Source organism: Pelmatolapia mariae, linkage group LG15 (genome assembly GCF_036321145.2).
Source record: "Pelmatolapia mariae isolate MD_Pm_ZW linkage group LG15, Pm_UMD_F_2, whole genome shotgun sequence".
NCBI classification, from domain to species: domain Eukaryota; kingdom Metazoa; phylum Chordata; class Actinopteri; order Cichliformes; family Cichlidae; genus Pelmatolapia; species Pelmatolapia mariae.
The window spans coordinates 7444418-7466453 of NC_086240.1; the positions used below are offsets into that span (position 1 = coordinate 7444418).

Consider the following 22036-nt stretch of genomic DNA (forward strand, 5'->3'; position numbering starts at 1 on the left):
CCGCTGCTGGCACGCACACACTTGAGTTGATGACGTCAGTCGCTCGTGGTCTGGTTTATGGAAACATCATAAGCAAACACGCCTGGCATGAACTATGTTTCGTGTCTGTTTCAACCGTTATGTCCTGTAGAGGCACGACACACTTGGGGGAAAAAAGTTATTCAAAATAGTAAATAAACACGATGAGCAAAAGAACCCTGCGTAACCATGGCAACTGTGTTTGTTGCCATTAGAGTGCAAAGACACGACCTGTAGGGCTTTTTAGCTGTTATTTTAGCTAACAAGTAGTCGGAAAAACACGTTAATTTAATTGAAAACGACTTTGTAAAAGCTTGTAGCTGTTACATAATGGACTCAAATTCGTTGTATTATTCTTTGGAGCTCGTTGCCGGTAGTGGACATATTTTAACCCTCGAGCAAAGAACCGCCCTGGAGTCTTCCTTAGTGCTCCTGAAGAAAAACTACAAGTTCAGTCGAGTGTTGTTTTGGGGTAAAATATTAGGAATTAATGGGGTTTATTTTATTGCTCAGGGGAGAGGAGAAGATGAGATGAAAGACAAAAAGAACCTGTATAGGTAAGACATCCGCCTCAAGTGTCTTTTTGAAAATTTTTATTTTAACCACTGTACATTTATTTAACATCGTCAGAAATACCATTTGGCTGCTGTTTTGTGGTGTTAACTCCAGCTTGAACTGCATGGATTGGTTCCTACTTCCCCCTGCCTCAGACTCTATGATAGAGGAAGTGTCCAAAGCTACAAAGGGTCGCTTCATGGGAGACCCCTCATTTGTGTATGAACATCAAGAGATCCACAGGCAAGGAGAGGGAAATGAGCCTGTAAATGAGAAGGCAGTGGTAAGTGTGATCAGTGCTGTTTAGTAAGAAAGCGAGTTGAAATACAGGATGAAGTGTTTTCTTGTTCCATTAAGTGTTACTGAAGTGTTCGATGATGCAACGAATTCAAACAAGAATCTACATGCAACCAAACTGAACATAATGTAAACAAACAAGACAAATGCAGAAGAGAGGTTTTTCACTGATTTTTTTTCTCCTTCTTTTTCTAGCTTATAATGGTTACAGTGACAATCTGTTCTTGGTTACAGATAACAATAACTGAGGAAAAAAGACTGGCAGTGGCCGTTCATCAGATCGATGCAGAAGTGTCTGTGGTGCCTCGTGGTGCCTTCATCAAGAGTCCACGTGGTCTTGTCCAGCTTAACCGCAGCTTTGGGGGTAAATATGTATATACTCTGGGGGAAATAACAATTTGATCCCCTTGCTTCACTTCACTTACAAAGAAATGAACAGTCTCTTAATGATCTGAAGCAGTTGGGAGGACCACAGTCACCAAGAACAGCTTTGGTAACGCACTACTCTGTAATGGATCGAAACCTTGCAGCACCCGCAAGGTTCCCCAAGTCAAGAAGGCACGTGACAGGCTCGTCTTAAGTTTGCCAGTCAACATCTTAATGACAACATCTTAATGATTCAGAGATGGCTTTGGAGAAAGTGCTGTGGTCCCTTCCAGCCAAGAGATCCACAAAATAATTTTCTTGAAATCAGATGTATCATTAAAAGGTGCATATGTACAGATCCAGACTTTTGCCTACTAAAACAAGTGCATTGTTTCTGTTATTCCTTTTCATGTTACTTTTGGGCCAACATGATGATGAACCTTCAAAACATCTTTTTTATATGGAGTGGACAAAATGACACGTCATTGCATTTATCAACGACACATACAGTATTTTGTAGTAAGTATCTTTTGTAAAACATAGGAAAAATTGTGTGATTTTTCTTCAGGTCTCTCTGAGGCAGACGCAAGAAAGCTTGACAATTTCCTTCACTTCAGACAATCAAAAAATATGAAGAAGAAATCTGTCCTGGACATGGGAGATTGGAACCCAGCAATGGACTATCTGGATGCACTCAGTGATGACGTTCCTAAAGGTGACACTAGAGAGCTTAATATGTCCTGAGCATGTCACATATTTGTTTCATTGCATAAATTCAACAGTGCAGGTCTTAAGATTTGTTTTTAACAAGTATTTCATTTTCTGCTAATTGCTCTTATTTTATAACTGATCTCTCAGCAGAATTGGGAGGTGATTTGACGTTAACATGTGCTCCATTTCCCATGCTACATTACAAGGGGTGATTTTCACACAAAACGCTTGTGGTGATTCAGCTGATTGAAAACCATAAGGGTCTTCTTCCAAGTGGAAACAAATTGCATAATTTTACCAGTAAAACGGTGGGTCAAGTGAGGCTACCAATAAACACAAACCTCTAAAACCGTCCGACATTAATGTGCCAACCACATGGGAAGGATTTTTGGGAATATATGCTTAGAAGAATTTCCCTGTGTCTGCTTACTCAGAGTTTATATGCTTTGGTCTGACACTCAGGCTTTTTGGATTTGGAATATCTGGGCTTTGAGTACAGGATTTAGTGCACATTAATTTGATTTTGGCCTTCTACCATAAACAATTCCTAAGGGGAGAGAGGAAAATGAAAACCAGGAGAGAAACCAGTAAAATAGGACCACCAAAAACCAAACTGATGTTGCATGATTAATAGAATTTTCTCACATTTGGATGGGAGTCAAACTCAAACCATAATATCGTCTACAGACTACTACCATCTATCATTATGTGGCAATGTAGCAGAAAGCATGACATGATAATCCTGGTTGCACATTATTGGAAAAAAAACTATCACACCCAGCAGGAAAACATCAACAGTGAACACTGTGCAAAGAATAATGTGAAATCAGACATGCAAAGTCATGTCTGCGAGGTTAGCGACTGGATACGCTCCAGACCAGAGTGAATGTAAAGAGTGAGTGTCTGGATTTAACAGGGTGTGTGAGGGAGAGAGAGAAAAAAAAAAGTTTAGCACCCTTAACCAAACATGCAGCAGATGTCTGACAGAGAGCTTCCACATGTGTACAAGTTGGTGTGTGTTCTTTGTGTTGATGCGGATGTCAGCTGCATCATGTCTAAAGCAGAGAGCACACAGCTGTTTCAGTGCCACGCTCACTGCAGCGGATTGCATGTTCCTGCCTGAAGGGATAAAGAGTTAACATTTCTTAACGGGACACTGGGGGAAAAACAGGATCATGTATCTTCACCAAAAGACAGGTGCTTTCCTCTGAGACCCTAAGCTGGGCTCTCCCCCTTTTCCTTAACCATCCCACAAACCGCTTCCAGCTCCTGATTTACGTTTGTTTCTCCTCCTGCTACGCACATTACATGCTGTTGACGTGGGTTTTTTCACTTTTAGTTGCATCATATTTTGAAATTAAATCCAGAAACAGGAAAGTTGCAACTTTTTTTTAAAAAATTGGCCTTTAAACTCTTATGTAATCACATGTTTTCATAGTAGCAGGTCCAATTAAATTATTGTTTTCAATTCCCTAGGTTCTTGGCGTTCATGGTCACACCCCGAACGTACTTGGCAAACGGGTTAGACTATAGACATCAAAAGCACAAAAGCGTGATTCATTGGTGTATCCTCTGGCTGAATAGTGTAAGATTTCCAAAGATTAGTGTTTAGCCTTTATTTCAGCTCAGCTTCACGGTTCAGTTGGAGAACATAATTTAGCAGCGTCCTGCTTTTACTATTAACTGTTTACAAGTCTTGTGTGTTTGTGTCTAGGATCTTGGAGTCTTCAGTTTGAGTTCGCAAGAAAAGTGTGCGTGCTTCGCAGTCTGCTGTGGCTCGGCCTGACCTTCTACCACGTGCCAATGACACCACAGCATGGATACATCTATATAGGTGACGGGACCAAGAATTTGGACCTTCCTTTCATGCTATAAAAGCTTTTTTTCAAGCTGCATACTCTCAGTAATTCACAAAACCAAAATCTGCTAAGATCTTGTCATATTATAAACAAATAAAACTAGGTTGGTACAGTCAGTTTAGTGTCTACAGACTTTTTGTTGTATTTACTTCCAATTCACAAAAGCCGTGCCTACACAGTAAACACATGTTGAGAGGCAGAGTAAACACACATATTTTATTTGCACATCTGTGTTGCATTGAGTATACACAGTCACCATACCACCTACTTTGAAACTGTAACACTGATCAGGTTGTTGCTTGCATTAAGTTGTCAGCAGGTTTCCTTCAAGAGTCTTTTTTTTTTTTTTTTTTGAAAAGCAACAGTCAGAATAGATGGTGTCGGGTGGGTCTGAGTGTGATTCATTAAAAGAGTGACTCAGCTTAATAAACAAAAGTTAGAATAAACACAGATGGATGAAGCTTTTAGGAATTGTTTCCCCCCTTCTCAGAACCGTATGACAACGGTCAAGGTTAACAGTCAGGGATATGGTGGTTTCATCCCTGAATAAATGGGCCCACCCACTTTCCTCCAGTTGTACCAATCTGTCAGGCTTTTGGTCCTTCAGTGTTTTATGTACAAGGGCTTGACACCATAACGCACATTGTTCTTTAGTATTGGGTGGCCAACAGGCATACGCTTCTTACACCACTTCAGTCCAGTTTTATAGATGGGTTTCACTGAGTCGATTGACCAGCGAGTCAGGTATCTGTACAACAAACAGAGATGCAGGGGAATTATTAACTGCACTGCGCTGGATACAAATGCTGAAAAAAAGCATACGCAGACATAGATACATGCGTCACCTGTTAAGTTTGGGTTTGGGTCTCTTTGGGACATGGCCTTCTGGAAGTTTGGGTTTATGGTCAGGAAGCAGACCTTGAACACACAAAATAACAAGATGCATTTATTAACTTCAATTTCTCAGTACTTGTATTAAAAAAAATAAATACTGTTACAAACTCTCAAAAGACAGTTATAAAAGACATAATGTACCGATGACACATTAAGATTTACTTCTCACTGTCATTACAGTCACCAAATTACTGCTTAGTTTTCATTTAATGTAATGTTACAGCTGACAGTGTTTATCATCTGCGTAGTAGATGATAAACACGTGAAGCAGACAAATCCAGGTTGTTCTATAATGAATAAAAGACTTGAGGAACAAGCAAGAACAAGTTTACAACCCTACTATCATGTCTTGGGCCAGGTTGCACAATTATTTGCCTTTAGGCAGTGTCAAATTCAAACCTTTCACAACAAGCTGGGATGCTTTGTAAAATGAAGGTATAAACAGAACACAAAAGTCTGAAAAATTATTTGTGCTTGATTTTGAAAAGTACAAAGAAAATGCAGTGTACTGCCAAAAGTATTCGCTTGTTTGCTTTCACACGCATATGAACTCGAGGATATCTCATTCTTAATCCATAGGCGTTAATATGACGTCGGCCTAACCTTTGCAGCTATAACAGCTTCAACTCTTCTCGGAAGGCTTTCCCCAAGGTTTAAGAGCGTTTATGGGAATTTTGGGGCATTTCTTCCAGAAGCACATTTGTGAGGTCAAACACTGATGTTTCACGACCAGGCCTGACTCACAGTCTCCACTCTAATCCCAAAGGTGTTCTGTCGGGTGAGGTCAGGACTCTGCGCAGGCCAGTCAAGTTCTTCCACACTAAACTCACTCATCCATTTCTTTTTGGACCTTGCTTTGTGCACTAGTGAGCAGTCATGTTGGACCAGAAGGGGTCAAACCCAAACTGATCCCACAAAGTTGGGAGAGTGAAATTGTCCAAAATGTCTTGGGATGCTGAAACATCAAGAGTTTCTCTCACTGGAACTAAGGGTGCAAGCCCAACTCCTGAAAAACAACCCCCACACCATAATCCTCCCTCCACCAAACTTTACACTTGGCACAATGCAGTCACACAAGTACTGGTTTCATGACAAACACCAAACCCAGACTCGTCCATCGGATTGCCAGACAGCATGGTGATGTAAGGCTTGGATGCAGCTGCTCGGCCATGAAAACGCACTCCATGAACCTCTCTACGCACCGTTCTTGAGCTAATCTTAAGGCCACATGAAGCTTGGAGGTCTGTAGTGAGTACTCTGCAGAAAGTTGTTTTGATCTCAGTGGAGTAAGTGCCTTAGCATCCCGTAACCCCACTCTAATTTCACATGGCCTATCAGTTCATATCTGAGTTTCTATCATTCCAAATCACTTCCACTTTATTTTAATAATACTAACTGTGGAATATTTAGTAAAGAGGAAATTTCATGACTAGACTTGTTTTTAAAACAAGTCTCATCTACCTGAATACTGGAGTTAAGGACACAGTAGCGTTTGTTGACACAGGCAGCTAGAGCCATTCAGTGTCTGCTAGGCTCCCCCTCCAATAACAGGACTCACTGAACTGCATCTCTCTGCTGTCTTTTAATGGAATTACCAACAAATATTATATAATAATGCATGTTACTAGTATTCATCCATATAAGGTAACTGATAGCTCTGAAAAATAGTGGGTAGTATCACAATGACTATGTCAATGTTTTATATTAAAACAGGAAAAATGTTGGAAGGGTCCAACAGGTGGAATGTCTCACTCATTAGGAATTCATTAGATTCATTAGCAACAAGTCAGGATGATGCCTGATGATGATGATTTAAAAAATGCACATAAATCTTTAGGAGAAAGACTTAGAGGGGTTTCACAATTGTGTACTCAGGTGAAATCTCTCAAAGCAAGAGAAAAAGCCAAGAATTAACTATGCTGTGATCTTCTGACCCATCTTGAGTGTTTAATGCAGCAGAAATACTCTGATGGGCTCAGGAAAAGTATGAAAATCATGATCAGTGTACACAGTTTGTTCCCTTGCCGTGCTTAAAAAACGACTGACTGCCAAACACTGAATTCCTTTGTTTCTTGTGACCTGTTTTGCAAGTGCTGCATTACTGCACCAACATTCTAATCAATTCATTCCTGTTTGGCCTCTTAAAATGTCTATATATATAACTGTTATGTTACATTTGTTACAATTTGCTGCCCTCTTGGCTACATCTCTTTTGAAAAAGACCATTTTTATTGTCAAACATTTTTACCTTGCTAAATAAAGGATATATAAAAGTCACTCCGCTGAACCCAAGCTCAATAAAAATAGACTCAGACAAAGTAGCTATTAACGTTTGTATTTATTTTATCTGAGTAAACTAAATAACCCACTTACAGGTGGAAAGAAAGTACAAGGAGGCTTCATGATATATGACATGTGTCTAGAGCTGTGGAGGTGCTACTGATGGGTAACTTAAAAACTTAAAGCACAACAGCAGGACTTCCACTGACCTGCTCTGTGAGCCATCTGTACACAAATGGCAATCTTGCGGTGCTCTTCTGAACAGAGACCAGTGACTCTCCTGGGCAACATCCCTCCATCTGACCTGATGAACTGACTGAGCAACAAGACATCCTGGGAAGGGAAAATACAAAAAAGAAAGAGAAAATCAGGCTAATACACTGATATGAATAATAATGTCACTAATAACAGTGAAAGTATTTACTGTGTAGTTGTATTTGTTCTGCAGATTCCATCTGTAGATTGGACACTTGGCTGTGGGATTTGGAGGCTGTGGTCCGACTGGAACTTCCAGAATTTGTCCTTCAATCTAACATGAAAATAAGAGATATGACAGTTACTTTATCAGAATAAAAGCATTTTTACTATACTAATAGCATTTGTTATTTATTTACAAGTGCGGAATAATACTCCTCAACTCCAACATGGTCTCTCACTGCTGGTTACAGAGTTTATTACGTACTTATATTAGGCCTTATTAAAATACATCAAAATGTTTTGTGTAATTATCCAAAACGATGATTCAAAAAAGTTATGCAATTATTTAACTTCACAACAATGAAATTTTGAATGGTTCTGAGCTTTACTTACATTTGTTGTTTTACCATCTTGCTTCTCCACCACTGCAACAGACATTATGAAACATCAGACTTTACATTAAATTTTAATTTTGTAGTTGAATTTCACTAATTCATGTATTAAATGTTGTTTAATTCCAAAGTAGGACGCTCTAAGGCTGGAGCCCAGCGGTTATGGGGTGAGAGGCTCTAGAACACCCTGGACAGTCTGTCGCAGGGCTAACACAGAGATACAGACCACCAATCACAATCATTGTGATGTGACAGTGCCAACTACTGCATAGTGGAGACAAAAGTGGTTTCCACATTGACATTGTAATTGACAATAAAAATCCTAGATTCAAGTTTTACTAGTCTGTAATTGCAGGTATAAACAGTGCTTTTTCATTCTATTCAACAATCAATATTACTCGTTCAACTACTAACTCCAAAACTATCAACAGAATTGATCTTTCAAACTATTTTCATTAACTGTTAAAGCTATTCCTGTAGCTTTAACACATCTGGTTAAAGCTACAGATATCTGCATTTCTTGATTCTAATGTGAGAACAGATGTCTACAACGTCTTACAATGCAATATTAAAATCTTTACATTACTAGTTTCAAAGTAATATTTTCCACTGTTTGATCCGTCTCGGGTCTACTACCAAATTCAAACTAGATATCTATAATTTCCTTTAATTCCGAAAATGAAAGAAGTTCATTCATTTTAACTAACATAAAGTTAGTTGTTAAAGATGAACAACTAATCTTTATATTAATGCATATTATATAATATTTATGCACGTGCTGAATTGTTGAGATTAAAGTTTAAGTTCGACAGTAATGCACACAGCATTCTGTCAAAAAGACAATTTTGTGAAATAATCATGACACAGAGTTGATCTGTGGTTGGTTTTCATGAATGTAGTACCTGTATTAGAATATGTTGTTAGGCTTTTTGGTAAAATGTGGATTTTTCAACGTTGCCGCAAGCTTACTGACATTTTTAAATTATTTTAATGGGTTCTATAACTTTGTTAGAAAGCTGAAAAAAGAAGCTCCTTAAAGGTTTCAGAAGTTCTTGCAGTACATAAGGCATAAGCCTCAGGAAAGTTAACTGAAAAGTCAACACCTGCAGACGCCGCCGACTGACGTTTCACGCAGATGTGGTCGTCATCATTTAACTAATGTATTGTCTCTTTATTGGAAAACACAACAGGAGAATAGCGTGTCCTATAAGTGATAGGAAATGAAAAACATGCGGTGTATTTAGCAAAACATGCTAGTTATCCCACCGACAGGCTAAAGCTGTAACGTTTGCACACATGTCTCACCTTGACGAATCCCCCTTTTCTGGATAGTTAAAGCAGTAAGCTGGGGAACATTTATCGTCCTTAAAGAACTCAAGTTGGTGCCTCTGGATTCAAGTTTTAAGCCCGCAAATGAGGTCCAGAGAGACCTGAACACACTGCGGGCTGCCATGTTTAATTCTTGACCTTCTCCTTCGTTCCTTCCTGTCTGTTAATCTCGCGAGAATAAAAGAGCGACACCGATGGCGAAAACCGCTTATTACATCTAAGAGGGACAAAAAAAGGGGGGAAATCCCACAGGTTACACAACTACAGAAACATCATTGTACATTTTTGTTCCCATGTTCGTGTATGACATTTGTTTGTTTTAGTTGTTTTAATAACTGACTTTAAAAAAGCTTTATATGTTGTTACTTTTGGATAACCTTGTTATTTTTTTAATAAGCGACTTTTATAAAAAGCTTTATATCCAAAAGTAAATTAATTTTCAAGTCCAATGAGATTAATTCATAGATTTATGAACCTTCATGAAAAGTAAGCCTATAACCTCAAAGGATGACAAAATGCAATCTGAGATTGAAATCTAACTAATAGACTAACCCACAAACAACACAGCAGCAAAATATCAGGCAAAATTAAACACGAGAGAAAAATCAATAAAGACATGCCACGCTGATATGTATCCAATTTATCTAATACACAGGAGAAAACCAGCGAAACGGGGCAGCGTGCTTCAGAGATATTTTTTAAACCCAGAGAGAGATCTAGTATAACAGTACAAGTCAATTGCCTTCAAGGAAGATTTAAACTCAGTGTCCTAGAGGAAGGAAAAATAACGCCTAGTCTAAACCACAGCATGTGTTTTTGGATCCTCTCAATGCTTTTATCCTTTTGATGTTGTTTTTTAGATTTTTAGAAATAGGGTCATCTCTGTCCAAGCCGTACTCATCAGATGTAGAAGTATGAGAGACACCAACACAAGTATTGTACAGAACATGCCAAACATTTTGAGCAGAAAGCAGAAGATACAGGTAGACTCTTTGGGGAAAGATAAAGAGGAAGATAAAGTATCTGATGTTTGATAACGTTAGCATCTGAACACTATGCCATTGTCCATTTCTCTTTCTTTCTTTCTTTCTTTTTTTTTTTTTTTTTTGCTGTTTTCTAAGCATTATCTCTAGGCTTTATCTGTTTAAAAAAACAGACCTTAGTGAAACCCTTAACTGCTCCTACATCATGAGATAAGTTTAAAAAAAAATAATAACCCAACAAATGGCCTGTATTTGTATAGCGCTTTACTTAGTCCCTAAGGACCCCAAAGCACATTACACTACATTCAGTCATCCACCCATTCGCACACTGGTGATGGCAAACTAAGTTGTAGCCACAGCTGCCCTGGGGCGCACTGACAGAGGCGAGGCTGCCGGACACTGGCACCACCAGGCCCTCTGACCACCACCAGTAGGCAATGGGTGAAGTGTCTTGCCCAAGGACACAACGACCGAGACTGTCCGAGCCGGGGCTCAAACCGGCAACCTTCCAATTACAAGACGAACTGCCAACTCTTGAGCCACGATCGCCCCATAATGACAAACTACACTAGCCAGAGTGGCTAATGAGGTACTTTTGGTATTAGTTCTGACCACTAGAAGTCAAGTCCTTGGTTGAACAATCCAAGCATATGTCGCTTTCCTGATAACTTAGAAGAGCGATGTTGAGTGTGCAAATTTTAAAAAAGCAAAGAACAACAGGTGTGGTGAAAGGTACACTACCAGTCAAAAGTTTGGACACACCTCATTTAATGTTTTTTTTTAAATTATTATTATTTTTACTACTTCCTATGTTGTAGGTACATACTGAAGACATCAAATATATGAAGCAAGATATATGGAATAATGTAGCAAAGAAAAAAATGCTAAATAACTCTAAATATATCTTATATTTTAGATTCCTCAAAGTAGCCACCCTTTGCTTTGTTGACAGCCCTGTAAACCCTTGGCCTTCTCTCAATGAGCTTCGTGATGTAGTCATCAGAAATGGTGCGCTGTCGGGGTTTGTAGAATTTGTAGAATTTCTTGACTTACTGATGGGGTTGGTACCATCAGCTATTTGACAACTGTTACAATTCATATTATGGCAAGAACTAATCAGCTAAGTAAAGAGAAACAACAGTGTATCCTTACTTTAACCGTTGAAGGTCAGTCAGTCCAGAAAACTGCTAAAACTTTAAATGTGTCCCTAAGTGCAGTTGCAAAAACAATCATGCGCAACAGCGAAACTAACTCATAATAGGGCCCCCGCTTGAAAGGAAAACCAAGAGTCACCTCTGCTTCTGAAGATAAATTCATCCGAGTCACCAGCCTCAGAAATCGCAAAATTAACATCACCTCAGATTAGAGCCCAGATAAATGTCTACATGACATGTCTACATCAACTGTTCAAAGGAGACTGCACGAATCAGGCCTTTGGGTCGAGTGGCTGCAAAAACACAAGGAATGGTCATTAGACCAGTGGAAATCTGTGCTTTTGCCTGACGAGTCCAAATTTGAGATCTTTGGTTCCACCTGTCGTGTTTTTGTGTATTGCAGAAAAGGTAAACGGGTCATCTCTACATGCATGGTTCCCACCATGAAGCATGGAGGAGGAGGTGTGATGGTGTGGGTGCTTTGCTGGTGACACTGTTGGGAATTTATTCAAAATTGAAGGCACACTGAACCAGCATGGCTACCACAGCCACTGCAGCGACACACCATCCCATCGCATCTGGGTTATTTTTCAACAGGACAATGAGCCCGAACGCACCTCCAGGCCGTGTAAGGGCTATGTGACCAAGAAGGAGAGTGATGATGTGCTGAGCCAGATGGCCTGGCCAACTGGTCACCTGACCAACACCCAAACGAGATGGTGACTGTTGGCAAACCATTTCAGGTGACGACCTCATGGCGCTCATGGAAAGAATGCCAAGAGTGTGCAAAGCAGTAATCAAAGCCAATCATGGCTATATTGAAGAATCTAAAATATAAAACATGTTTTGACTTATTTCACACTTTTTTGTGTACTACATAATTCTGTATTCCGCAATTCCTTCACTGAGAATCTACAATGTAAATAGTCATGAAAACAAAGAAAACACATTGAATGAGAAGGTGTGTCCAAACATTTGACTGGAAGTGTAAGTGACAGTGAAAGTGTGAGTGTAAGTGTGCGTGTTGGGTTTATTGTGCACTGTGTGTAACTTTTGTCTGACTGATGTGATTTGTGAACTTAAGTTACCAATTCTAAACTTAATTAAATCAGGTGTTACAATTTGATATTATATAATTAAATTGTTCCAACAGCTCTCTTTTTTCAGTGCATTACTTTTTATGGTCACTTCTGCCCTCTTGCATTGTGAACTCGAGGCTGGTGAAGCTGCTCCAACTTCCAGACTTGGAAATCTGAGGGGGCATTCGAGTCATTCTGACTGGGAACTTGGAAATTTTGATGTCTGACTTCATGTGAAGTGCATTAACAGGCTCCTGCCATGATCAGCAAATGCCAAGCCTGGCACTTCCACAGTCTTGCAATGCCTCATCCTGTTTTGGTCAGTAACTCTTGTTCTTGGGTTAACCAGCACCAAACTATTCTTGAGTCAGCCGAGTCTAAATCTGCATCAGTAAGTAAGCCAAGCCACTATTCCCACTGAGTTTGTCATTGCCTCTCGCCATCACAAATGAGTCCTCATTCTGACCTATCATGAATCAGAAGTGACTGTCTAATTCAGCCAAAAAAGTCAGCCAATGTCTCATTGCCCCTTGAGTTGGTCATCTTTGATGTACCTTGGCCAGAGACGACTAATGTCTCACATTCTGAGTTGGGCTACAGTTCCTGTGCCTCAGACTTGGCTGACCTGCCAAATATTCCCCAGAGGTGTCCACCTCCGTCGACCCTGCATCCTGTATCTGAATCAGTTTTCCAATCTACCCTAAGTCTGCCTGTTGTCATCAACCCCATGCCAAGGACAGAGCCTGAGGAGCAGGTCTGCTCTGTCTGCGAGGCACTATAGGGTGGCTAGTTTCCAGCCTTCTGGTTATTTAGCATTCTGCCCTGACCTCCAGTTGTCTCCCCTCTGACAACTTCCCTTCCAACTGCTTGCTTTGCCCTCAGAGGGTCTCTGCCTTATGAGGGTTTTTGATTCCTATCCAGCCTCTAGAAGTTTTCTGTCCTCACCACCCTCCACTTGCCTTGGTCCTGAAGGGTCTACACTGTCACTGATTCACTGCCAATTTGCACAACCTTCGGGCCATCCTTCATATGATCCCCCAAGACTTTGGACTCTTTACATGGGACATCTTAGAGTCCTCCCTTAGGGGCATTATCTTGGTTTTGAGTTTTTCTATTATTTATTTTGAAAGATCACTCTTCTTATGTATCAGTTTTCTTACTTCCTTTCTTTATTTGTGTGTTGTTTTGTTCTTGTTGCCTTCTCTAGCCTCATTCCAGTGTTGCTATTCAAGACATTTAAAATCCTTATTTACTAATGCAGCATGCCTGTATGATAGTATGTCCTACATTTGGGTCATTTTGAAATTAAACAGGATGTGAATTAAACAGGATGTCACTGTTGCATATTTGTAAAGGTTAAAAAATCATCTTTGGGGCTAAATACTTACAGCATTTTGATCAGGAACACTCAATGGAAACTCAAGGTTGCCTCAAGTTTTTGAGAAATATCAGATACTGCAGGCAAAAGACAGCTAAGTTTATATTTAAGATATTAGATGAAGAACTTTTTGTCATAACTTTCAATGTCATTGGACGTGCAGGACAAGCAGAAACACAAGTGCTTGTGGTTCTTATTAAAATTAGAATGGGAGGCTGAGCCTTCACCTTTAAGGGGTCTCTTCTACGGAACCAGCTCCCAGTTTGGATTCAGGAGACAGACATCCTCTCGACTTTTAAAATTAGGCATAAAACTTTCCTTTTTGATAAAGCATATAGTTAGGTCTGGATCAGGTGACCCTGAACCATTCCTTAATTATGCTGCATTAGGCCTTGATTCAATAAGTGTTTCTTCTTCACTCACCTTTTCTCACTCCCTGTGTGCTTACACACCACCTTGTATTTAATCATTAGTTATGACAACTTGTCTTGTCTTGTCTCGCTCCCCTCACTCCCAACTGCTCGTGGTGGATGGTTGCCCCTCCCTCACCCTGGTTCTGGTAGAGGTTTGTTCCCGTTAAAAGGATGTTTTTCATTCCCACTGTCGACAAGCGCTTGTTCATAGGGCATCATCTAATTATTGGGGGGTTTTCTGTCTAGTAATTTGGGGTCTTTGCGTCTGTAAAGTGACTGTTGTTGTGATTTACCATCATATATCAATACAAATAAAATTAAGTGAATTGAGTCTAGTAGTTTGTTTTCAGAACAAACACATTAAAAACAAGCTTACGTGCTTGTTTTTAATGTGTTTGCAAAAAAACTGAGTAGCAAACTAACTTTTTTTTTTGTAGAGGATTGTGATTTGGGACCATTGCACTTTAAAGTAGATATGGAGGCGTTTCACTCTATCAGTATTGTGTTTGTGAATGTTATGAGGTTAACTTTCAAAAATGTCTACCTTTTTCTTTGCATATTCAAAGCAGGTGCAGTCACCCATACACACACACGCACACACACAAATCACACAACGAGACACAGAAGACGTAAGCCCTGTAAATGTTTTATGAGAAGCTAATGAATTTAGCATGTTTGTTAGACTTTGGGAGAATCTAGCGCTGAATATAAGCAAGTTTGAAGTGTAATAGAAATCTCAGCAGGGCCTCTCTTGTGCATTTCCTCAACAGTTGGGTTTGTGATCAATGGTGAATGAAGCATGGTGAAGACAAGTAGGTCATGTCGGAAGCATGTACGCCATCGTGGCGCCACGGTTTCACAGACAAAAATGTGAACAATTTCTCAAATGCCATCTAAACTGTGAGGCTTAAAAAAGCCGCACTCTGGGATGCAAATAGACTTCTGTGCTCATCTCGTCCACAGAGCTCAGAGTGTAGATAAATAGAGATTACGGTCACACTGACGGCACAAAGGATGCATTGTGTCTGTGATCAGGTCCCTCCGTCGAGGGCACTTAAGCAATCACATTCCTCAAGAGAAGCCCAAAAAATGTCATTTAAAGTGTCTGACCAGCTCCTCACCGGCTTTGATATTCAAATGAAACATGGCCCTGTACAAATAGGCGCCTTAGCTGAGGAAGAAGGGGGAGTAAATCAGATAGGATTTACCTCACATGAAAAGAGCTTGTCTGACATTTTCACAGCAAGCGCTTAGGGACCCTGAAGCAATGTTGGTTCGATGTCATGGTGGGAAGTTATTGCTGTGTGGAAAAGGTTAGTGTTTTCAGCCCAGCTTTCCTGGATAAACTGCTAAAACACAGCATGGAATAAGCAAACGAGATGAAACCGGAATGAGGAAGAGTGGGTACGGTGACTTCTCGCAAAAATAAATCCAACCCAGTCCAATGCATTCCCCTTTTACTGTCACACTGGACTGTTTGTTTTGCTTTTAATGCTGGAAGGCCCCTGGTGATAGCTTCTGCCGAAGAGTCTAAACAAAAGGAGACCTCAAAGAGGGTCATATTAGCGATACCGTGGGATCTGAACAGTAGAATTTGAGGTGGCACCTTTAATACAAATCTGACCAGTAAGGCTTTCTCATGTTTCATACTGCTCTGTGTATATTTCTCTCAGTGAGAACCAAGGGGTTTTGACAGAATACCTCATTCCCATGCAGATGGAATTTGTGGATTTTGGATTTGCTGCGTCCAAATTGATGGGCTCAGTCTGGTATGCAATTAAGGCATAGCTGTCACTAAGAGGCTTTCCTGGATGATTAACTTGTAAGGCCTGTTGCATCCAAGGAAGTCAACTGAACACAATTAGACCGTTTCGAGGAAATGAGTTTGGTAAGGTCTCTGGAAACAGAAATATAGGCTTCATCAACTAGGGAGCGGAGATCAAAGACTGGATTGGTTTCTTTCTGATGCTATGTAAAGGTTTCGTGCAAGTTTGACGAATCTCTGCCCATCCAAGCATCAACAACCCCCTCTCAATCACGTTACCTCTTCAAATCGAAAACCTCTCATTTATAACCCCCCGTGCTTATTCGGGTGTACGTGCTAAACAGCACTAGCTTCTTCAACAAATTCCACACTCTTTGAAGAGGCTCTTTTTTCCCTGTTTTTCTGACACTTGGCCAAATGCAAGAGCTGGCTTCTATCCCCCTCTCTCTCACACACACATAGTCAAACTATCCATAAATACACATGCACGCTCAAGCACAATCACACGCTTGAGTGTGCATCTGTCTTTCTCATTCGAGCATACACACTCTATGAAAAACCTGTGGTCTTCTTGGCTTTTGATGCATTTTGCAATGCCGGTGTTACCCCAGCTCCTCGGCTCCTTAGGGATCCTCTTGAACTGTTTAAAAACAGTTTCGGCACTCTCCTCCTTTGCATTCATCTTCCTGCTGGGATGCAGAGTTTTTGTTTTAGTTTAGAACTGGTCCTGCACCTTCTGAAGTGTTTGACTTTTTAAAGGGTTCGCCCATGGTGGCTATTAATAAGAAAGTCAGTTAAGAGAATGGGGAGAAGGATTAGTAGAAAAAAAAACAACAAACGTGTTTTCCATCAGGATCGATGCCCAACATTAAACAGAGCCCAGCCCTGGAATCCCAGTTACACCATTTGTTTTAAATAAAAGCAGGATTTTACACCTGTAGGAGCAAGAACAACAACATAAAAGTAAACCAGTGATTTATTGAACCTCTGAAGGATGTTCTAATGTGATACGGGGTCATCTCATGCTGTGCTGATTTGTGCAGCACTACCCAAATTGGATTCCCACCATGGCTGTCGCTGCCTTTAACTTCCTCCTACTGGTGTCTGTTGCTATGACACCTGCAGCGGCATTCTCGCATGGTTTCCAATCAACTTCTGAGGTTTTTGCTAAGAAGGTTGTCCACACGTTGTCACGTAACAAATGAGGTAAGCAGTACCATTACATGTGCATCCAAATTTCTTTTCATTAGTTTGCTGGAGTATTTAGCTTTGCCTTCATCATATACTTTTTTTTTCTCATAAAGTTGGTATGGCATTTGAAGCAAACATTTAGTGACATATTTGCACATCAATCAGACTTGGAGGGAAGAGCGTTTGCATTTGAAGCCATGTTTGTGGCCACACTGTGAACATAGATGAAGCTCACTGTTCTTTTTACGCTGTTTTAGCCTCTAGCAGATCATTAGACCAGTGATTGTAAACCTCTTAACATACAGATTCCAAACCTGTGATAGCTTTGGCCCGATAGCTTTCCTTTGCTTTATAAACCATTGCCATTTCTAAGATGAGTTGCCATGGTGCCTTTGCTTAAACAAACTCCTTGGCTGAAGCTGACTCTGGCAATATTGACCCATCTAAGCATCAGGGGGTAGAGTCTGGTTAAGTTACACCCTTTTTCATGGAATTTTCACCAACTATGAACACCCAAATGGAAAACCTTCTAGTTCCTGAAATAAAAATATTTTAAGTAATATAATCAAATGTAAATTTTCTATGTACTATATTGTACAGTGTAAAACATTGCATTCAATGGAATCTGGTCAAATGGTCAAAGTTACTTTATAACAAGGATATTTGGCTTCATGATTACGTATTTCAACAAATAAAATGTATATATTTTATGTATTTCAGTTGCATTTTACTCATTATTATTGGTTCATATTTATGAGTGCATAGAGTGGTTTTTTTTTGTAGTGTAGCTACCCTGTATATTTCCCCTGGTTATTCACCTCCTTGCAACAGTGCCTCTGTACCCCTTGCAGAGTGTCTTGCCTCACAATCTAAGAAACACTGCCTTAGAAGAGCCAGAGACATTCTTGTGATGGTAACATACCAACCGCGTTGCCAATCTTAGAAGTCGGTCTTCATTTCGATATCAAACACTCATCTGTCTGTAAAGCGCTTGATTGTATCTTCGGTGATTGCATGGCTTTAAAAAACTCTGTCCACAGACCTATAAACACCTGACAAAGTCATCAAAACAGCCTTTGTGGTAGTTCCTGGCACAGTCGGCATATCCGTGACCACATTTCGTCATGATGATATACACATATAGACCAACAGAATCAAGAGGGGGAAACAATACCAGCTCTGGTGCACTATTGTGGCTTTGTAAATGCTTTAAGGTTAAATCATGTTCACCAGCTAGTTCTTGGCACCACCAAAGGGATTTTTGCTGCTTCAAAACTGAAGGTAGCTGCAAAAACCAAAACAATGAATGTGGGCTTTAAAAAGCTGCATCTGCACGCCTGTGACAGATTTGGCTCTGTAGCTTCCCTCTCCTTCGTAAACCATTGCTATTTCTAAGGTGTGTTGCTATGGTTGCCTGTGCTTAAACAAACTTCTTGGGTGATGTTGACCCTGACTGCTTCAGACAAGGTTGGTCTCCAGAGAATAAGGTTTTGTCAGCCCTATATTAGACTTTGCAAAGTCTTGCACTTGTGTCAAAACTGCATATTTCATCACAGACGTTGTTACTTCAGAGTGCCTTCAGCATGTGTCCTTCTTTCACTCTTTGTAAAAGGTGGGAAATTCGGGTCAAGCTCTATTGTGAAAGCAGACATTTTGATGTAACGTCTCTGCACTTATCAGCAAACACATAACGTGACATCACATCTTATTTCAACAAAGCATGAATTGGCTTACCAGCACTGCTTGCATTCCCTCTCAACCGCAAAACACAATGGGATTTGCAGCATTTAAAATCATACATTTTACTGGAGCTGTGCCAGCTGTAGCCCTCCTTTATGTGAGCCACACCTGGCTTGTAAATAAACTGACTGTGACACAAGGTCAGTGCAGCCTTCCTTTAAATCCCTCATTAGTCGGTCGCAGTTTCTGTAAGTGAATGTGTTGAATAATATGGAACAAAAAAGAAAAAATAAAGCAGACTTCATTGTGGACAGGAGTCACCTGACGATCACCATTCCCCAGCAGGGGGCAGTGGTGATTGTCAGGTAAAGCTTTGCACTGCTGAGACTGCATCCTCACCTGATGTTCAGCAGTACAGAGAAGCTGGAAGAAAAACCTTGAGGATTAAATAAGAGGCAAAATAAATAAATAAATGAAAGACGTGGTGGTTGTTATGTTATGGGTATTGACACAGTTTTCAAAACCTACTGGCCATCCCTACTATTTTTTAAACAAACTATTTCTTAAAAGAGAAGACAGTAACGGTTTGTTGATATTAACTGTATAAATGTATAAACTGTCATAATGATTTTCCTTCAAATATGTTTTCAGCCCATTTCTACCAAAGAGAAAGGTTACGTGGGCTCCTTGATGAGGACCAAGGCTGCTGTCTTGTTTTCTCGTCATTTCCCAGTTGGGGGTCATTTTAAAAAAAAAAAACAACAACTTGAGACTGACTTCTTTTTTTCCTTTTTTGCCTGTCTTTACTGCCACCTTTCTTTGTTGCAATTTTAACACCATCTCCAAATCTATGTTATCCTGTGAGAATGCCAAAACCATTCGTGCTCTATGTGTGTGTGTGTGCGTGCGCGTGTGTGTTCAGTTTGTCTTGCCACAGTGACAAGAAGTCATACAGTGAACTGCAAAGAGTCAAGGGTTCCTCCAGTCTTTATGCACTGGGCTTAATGAGGGCACATTCAGTCAAACAAAGAGACATGATGCAACAAAAGATTGGACGATGAAAAGAAGGCAAATCTGAAGTCCTTCCATCTGCCATTCACTCGTATGTATGAGGGCTGGGCTGTCCAAAACAAGGCAAACTCTCCAGTAAAATTCCATCACTGGCAAACACTGGACTATGAAAAGTCACAGAGGAAGAGCTATTTCTTTCCGAGTGCCGCTTTGTCGTCAAGCGGAAGGACACTCACATGTTTAATTGTTTCCATTTATATCAAATGATAAGATTAAAGAGAGAATTACACTGAATGTGTGCGTGTTTTCCTGTATGATACACAGTCACATTTTTTTCACAGGAAGTATCATTCTAATACATTTTTGTTCAGTTCTCATCTATAATTGGATACCTCGTCACTGACTGGCTCTTATTTTGTGAGTGTATGTAACTTTTGTGCACTTTGAGCCGACAAGTGGTCATTAATGGGATAACCGCACACCAAAAGACCCTTTATTAACCCCAAATTCACAAAGTTGGCTGATTTAAAAACATAAACACAAAGCAACCTGACTTAGGGACTTAGTAAGATAAGATCATCATCCCAGCTCTCTTCTTTATCTGTAGATAGACTCTGAACGACTGAATAGTGCTGGAGGAGAAATCTGGATGAGATTCTTACATTCATTTTTTTTTTTTTTTAGCTCATCTGGCCCAATGAGCTGATGCCATGGCATCTGTTCTCCATCTTCCCTGATTTTAGTAACACTAAAACACATGAGTCTTCATCCAAACTATGCTCAGCATCTTATTTTCTATTTTACAGGCACTTTTCCATACACAGCATAACCTTCACCAACAGCTGAATACTATTTAATTCAGCTCATTTAGCAGAGTCGTTAACACAAGATTCTCAGTGCTAATACAGCTTGCATGCAGAAAATGATAAAGAAAGAACTTCATTTAATTCCTAGTAATTTGATAGCTCAAAATTATACCAAAAGCTCACCATCGTACCAACATCAGTAATATGGCAAATACTACGACGCACTGATGTTTTCATATATTTACATGCTTTTAAAGGTCCTGATGACAACCGACCTATCCAGTCACTTTCTTTCTCCAGCTGCCACATTCAGGGTACATCCTGGATGTCTCCAGTGTGGCCTGTTTTAAACTTCTGCAGGGAACCTATGTAGAGCCCATGACATACCTATGTAAGTGTCCAAAATTGTCGCCCAGCTTTGTGTGTCTGTAACAACCCCTTATTGTTTTATAGCACCACTAGAGGGGGTTGCCATATTATTGTAGTTGAGGGAGTCTCCTAGTGGGTGTGTGAGTATAGTCTGGCAGCCATTACATGCTGCTCGTGTGTCTGTTCCGAGAGAGACCTCACCATTGTAACGGGCTGGCACCGGTGCCTACCCATCTACGCACATGTATGTACGGACGGAGTAAAGCTGTGGAGACCTGGCTTGTATGGTTTTATGTTGCTAACATCAAATAAAGGTCTGTTGTTCGATTTAAGTAACTGGCCTAGAGTTATCCGGCTAACCTCCACATCACATGCCCACTGGACCTGCTAGCCGCTCCTTTCTCACCAGACTGCTATTACACTGTGTTGGGTGTATTACGTGTTATTATTAACACGTGATCATGTCCCAATGTTTTTTCCCTTATGGAACCTCACCCTTTGTTGTGTCCAGTTTATTTTGGGGGGGTGTAAACATTTGTGCTTCTAGTTTTTCCACTTCCTCACATCCATTCCGATGCTTTCCAAGAATTTGTTGGAATTTGTGAAGTCTTTATTTTGATGCTATGATTATTACTCTTTATAATGAGGCGATGATTGTTATTCTCTTAGTGATTAATTCAAAATCTTTAATGAAAAACTAGCCAGAAACACACAAGAGGAATTGGCGGTGCTGAATAGGCCAACAGTTCTAACCACTGCAATGGTAGAAAGAAATATGTAAGACCACATTTGATGACAATGCGGTTTTCCGCATTTGTCATTTACAGTAAGAATACTGGATTCAGGACTTTTATAACTTTTATCATGTTGAAAGAAAGCCGTAACCAGTGTGCCACTTGCAACCATCATCATTCTGACAACAAACCAACCAACCAACCAACCATCCAGTCATAATACCCCCTGAATGTTTGTGGTGACATGCATGTTTGCGATCCGTCTTGACTTCTCTTTGAATTTTAATTCTGATCAGTTTGAGCAATACACTCAGCCACTGACAAGGTGACCTCACTTTCTCCCCCTTTCTTCACA

At 40.2% G+C, this 22036-nt stretch overlaps 2 protein-coding genes across 2 annotated transcripts; one reads left to right on the forward strand and one right to left on the reverse strand.

Moving 5' to 3' along the window:
- Positions 1–323: 323 nt before the first annotated feature.
- On the forward strand, positions 324–4164 carry rsph9 (radial spoke head component 9). Its single transcript, XM_063495373.1, has 5 exons — positions 324–575; positions 688–856; positions 1105–1234; positions 1805–1951; positions 3662–4164. The coding sequence occupies exons 1-5, from the start codon at positions 349–351 to the stop codon at positions 3820–3822; spliced, it is 834 nt and encodes a 277-aa protein (XP_063351443.1). The 5' UTR covers positions 324–348; the 3' UTR covers positions 3823–4164.
- mrps18a (mitochondrial ribosomal protein S18A) lies at positions 4004–9275 on the reverse strand. Its single transcript, XM_063495374.1, has 6 exons — positions 9095–9275; positions 7791–7822; positions 7405–7509; positions 7190–7313; positions 4652–4724; positions 4004–4554 (listed from the first exon to the last, which is right to left on the reverse strand). The coding sequence occupies exons 1-6, from the start codon at positions 9240–9242 to the stop codon at positions 4410–4412; spliced, it is 627 nt and encodes a 208-aa protein (XP_063351444.1). The 5' UTR covers positions 9243–9275; the 3' UTR covers positions 4004–4409.
- Positions 9276–22036: the final 12761 nt, after the last annotated feature.

Coding starts and splice junctions, on each gene's coding strand:
- rsph9 (XM_063495373.1), top strand. CDS start 349: ATGGACTCAAATTCGTTGTATTATTCTTTGGAGCTCGTTGCCGGTAGT. Junction 576..687: donor GACAAAAAGAACCTGTATAG/GTAAGACATCCG, acceptor TGTTAACTCCAG/CTTGAACTGCATGGATTGGT. Junction 1,952..3,661: donor CAGTGATGACGTTCCTAAAG/GTGACACTAGAG, acceptor GTTTGTGTCTAG/GATCTTGGAGTCTTCAGTTT.
- mrps18a (XM_063495374.1), bottom strand. CDS start 9,242: ATGGCAGCCCGCAGTGTGTTCAGGTCTCTCTGGACCTCATTTGCGGGC. Junction 7,823..9,094: donor GAAAAGGGGGATTCGTCAAG/GTGAGACATGTG, acceptor TGTCTGTTGCAG/TGGTGGAGAAGCAAGATGGT. Junction 7,510..7,790: donor AAGATGGTAAAACAACAAAT/GTAAGTAAAGCT, acceptor TTTTCATGTTAG/ATTGAAGGACAAATTCTGGA.